Source organism: Lactuca sativa, chromosome 9 (assembly GCF_002870075.4).
Source record: "Lactuca sativa cultivar Salinas chromosome 9, Lsat_Salinas_v11, whole genome shotgun sequence".
NCBI lineage: Eukaryota > Viridiplantae > Streptophyta > Magnoliopsida > Asterales > Asteraceae > Lactuca > Lactuca sativa.
Window position 1 is genome coordinate 225,271,606 of NC_056631.2, and position 3,193 is coordinate 225,274,798.

At 32.9% G+C, this 3,193-nt stretch overlaps 1 protein-coding gene across 1 annotated transcript; it reads left to right on the forward strand.

The window, feature by feature from the left end:
- The first annotated feature begins 232 nt into the window (after nt 1-232).
- On the forward strand, nt 233-1,507 carry LOC111876910 (zinc-finger homeodomain protein 3). Its single transcript, XM_023873467.3, has one exon. It carries the CDS (start codon nt 401-403, stop codon nt 1,298-1,300), a length of 900 nt encoding a protein of 299 aa, XP_023729235.1. The 5' UTR covers nt 233-400; the 3' UTR covers nt 1,301-1,507.
- Nucleotides 1,508-3,193: the final 1,686 nt, after the last annotated feature.

The following is a 3,193-nucleotide window of genomic DNA, read 5'->3' on the forward strand; positions in this document are numbered from 1 at the left end:
ATATTTTTTTAAGTTTCAAAAAGAAATGATGTTATGACTACACGTCACCAATTATTAGGGTTTTTTTTAGCATCTAACAAAACCGTTGGAAAAGAAACTATTACCAGACCGATAATCACTGATTTGATATCATCACATGTATAATAACTTGGACACGATATAACAAAATTAGTATGAGATTCTGAATTTAACAATATAAGGTGTGGATAACCAGGCTAAACTTGATGCCTGATAGTGCAAGCAAAGCAATCAGCTTTTGTCTTCCTTTTTTTTTCTCTCTTATACCCCTTACCCTCTTTCAGCCTTCATTTCTCCCATAAACTCATGTTTAGTACTCCCCTCACCTCCAAAACCCTCCATTTTCAACTTCTTCAATCTTAGTGCAGGCGCAAGGGTAGAAATGGAATTTCACCATGAACATGATGAGGAAGAGGAAGAAGAAGAAGAAGAAGTAGGAGAGATGGCTCTCCCGATCAACACCACATATGGACACAATCACATTCTCCCATTATCACTCCATCAACCACCACCCGATATGTCCACCATAACAGCACCGCCGCCGCCGCCACCGTCCATGGAGGACATTAGCAAGAAGATGATGGTGGTTGTAAGGTACAGAGAATGTTTAAAGAACCATGCAGCTTCCATTGGAGGAAAGGCGACAGATGGGTGTGGTGAGTTCATGGCTTCCGGTGAAGAGGGTACTCTTGAAGCTCTCACTTGCGCAGTCTGCAGCTGCCACCGAAACTTCCACCGGAAAGAAATGGAAGGTGACAACCCCTCCTACCACCGGCACCACCACCCCATTCCCACCACCTCCTACGACTACATTAACTACCACAGTTCCTCTCCACATCTCAAAAGACTTGATCTTGGAAACGGTAGAAACCTCATCCTTCAAGCTCATCATCATCACCCAAATGGTGTTCTTGGAAATGGCGGAGGGGCACTTGTACCATACAATATGGGAATGGGAATGGGAATGGGAATGGGTGGTTTCCGATCAGAATCTGAGGAGCAAGAAGATCGGCGGGGAGCAGCGGTGGCGCAGCAGGTGGTGAAGAAGAGGTTCAGAACCAAGTTCACACAAGAACAGAAGGAGAAGATGATGAATTTTGCAGAGAAAGTTGGGTGGAAGATACAAAGACAAGAGGAATCCGTTGTTCAACACTTCTGTCAAGAAATCGGGATCAAAAGGAGAGTGTTAAAAGTCTGGATGCATAACAACAAACAAAATCTTGCAAAGAACATCACCAACTCTATCTCCATTAATGCACCTCAACCTCAAGATCCAAATTAAATATATAAAAAAAAAAAATGAATCTTGTGTTGTGATTTAGTAGTAAGAAGGCCTTCATGCTCATGGATTATATTATATATGGTTTAATTAGGGGATTATATATGTGATTTGGTGATGTTATGATGATTAGTTAATGAGGGATGGATTAACGTAAAGGATTCCATTTGTATGGAATATTAATTTGATAACTTTTTTATCTCTTGCTTCTTTTTTCTTTTTTTCTTTATATATTACTCCTTTGTCTGAAAATTTGTGGTCCCTTTGCTAAATTCTATTAAAAGTTTGATGAAATATCCTATATAATCTACTTTGTAAAATCTAGGCAACATATTGGATATTCGTTAAAGCGATTTTCAAAGTTAAAGCTACTCTAACTGATTTATTTATTATAGTTTTTTTATATTTTTATGTCTTCATATTAATCATTGTAATATAATTGTTTGCTTTATAACAACGTCATTTAAATAATAAACAATATTACAAGGGGTATATTTTTCAAAATAGAACACCCTGATATGAAATAAAAAAATATAAAATGATAATAAAAATACTTTAGAAGTACAATAATGTTATAAAAAAAGTTAGAAAATAAGATATCATATTAAAATATATTTCATATTTGTAGCATTTAGCCAAAGAGCTGACCTGCATTGTAAACATTACTTTGTAAACATGTACTATTTGTATGAGTGGTTTGAGAAGACGCAACGATTAATTCTTATTTTTTAAATAAGTTTTTATTCCGTATTGTTTTCACATGTTTGTAATGATTCTTTGAAAGTATTGATCGATTTGATTTTAGTTTAGTTTATTATACTTTTCTTAAAATTTGAATATTTGATATATTTGATTAATAATTAAATATCTATCTTCATAAAACTAGATATGTATTAAATTAAAAGATGAAAGAGTAATAAATTTATGTAGCCTTCTTTACGCGTTAAAATTCCCAGACTAAAATATTTACACGATAGAGATTTTAGCAACAAATTAATGTCAGATCCATGAGCAAGTCCCACCAATAGCAGTTAATATATAATTGATACATTACATACAGTTTGAAAAAGGAAAATAATGTTATCTATGTTAAATATCTTTCTACTTTTGTCCTAAATATCTTTCTACCTAATTATATGATAACATATATCATATTAGTATACTAAAATATCATTAGATTTCATCAAATAAATATTAAATATTACAAATATCACTGTTTAACTAAGTAAGAAGATTTGTAAAACAAAAAATCAAAGGATATTTAATTTCTCGTTATCTAATATCATCTCATAAGTGACATCAAAAATAATAATAATAATAATAATAATAAAAAAGTGAAAAGTTTTGAATTAAAACCAGAAAGAAAAGAGCGATATGTCTGTTGTGTTGTTGGACCATATGACTTTTAATATTCTTGTGAATGTTGGTAAAGCATTTAATATAGGTGTTTTCATTCTCACTCTCATATTGTGAATCATATTAATCCCAACATCATGGGACCACTTGCGACCTCAAGTCAGACCTTGTCCTTATAATATATTAATATGCAATGCAAATCTTAACTTCAAACTTCATACGCTATATCATTAATTACTTGTCAACTGTTACGTCTGTCTTATAATTAATGAAGAAATAGTTCATTATGGTATAGGGAATTGAAACAAGATTGGGTTTAAGAGGAAACGAATGAATGTTGCAAAATAGGATGTCAAGTGTACCTGCTACAGTGAGTGCATCAGTACTGTCGATGATGATGACATATATATATATATATATATATAGCCACGTCTTATGAAATTGTAAACAGTACACACTTGTAACCACAACACCATTTGTATCATACATTGTATCATTGTAACTATATATATATTATATACGGGCTACTGATCACCAGCT

Excerpts from the sequence above, each read along its gene's own strand:
- LOC111876910 (XM_023873467.3), top strand. The coding sequence starts at position 401 with ATGGAATTTCACCATGAACATGATGAGGAAGAGGAAGAAGAAGAAGAA.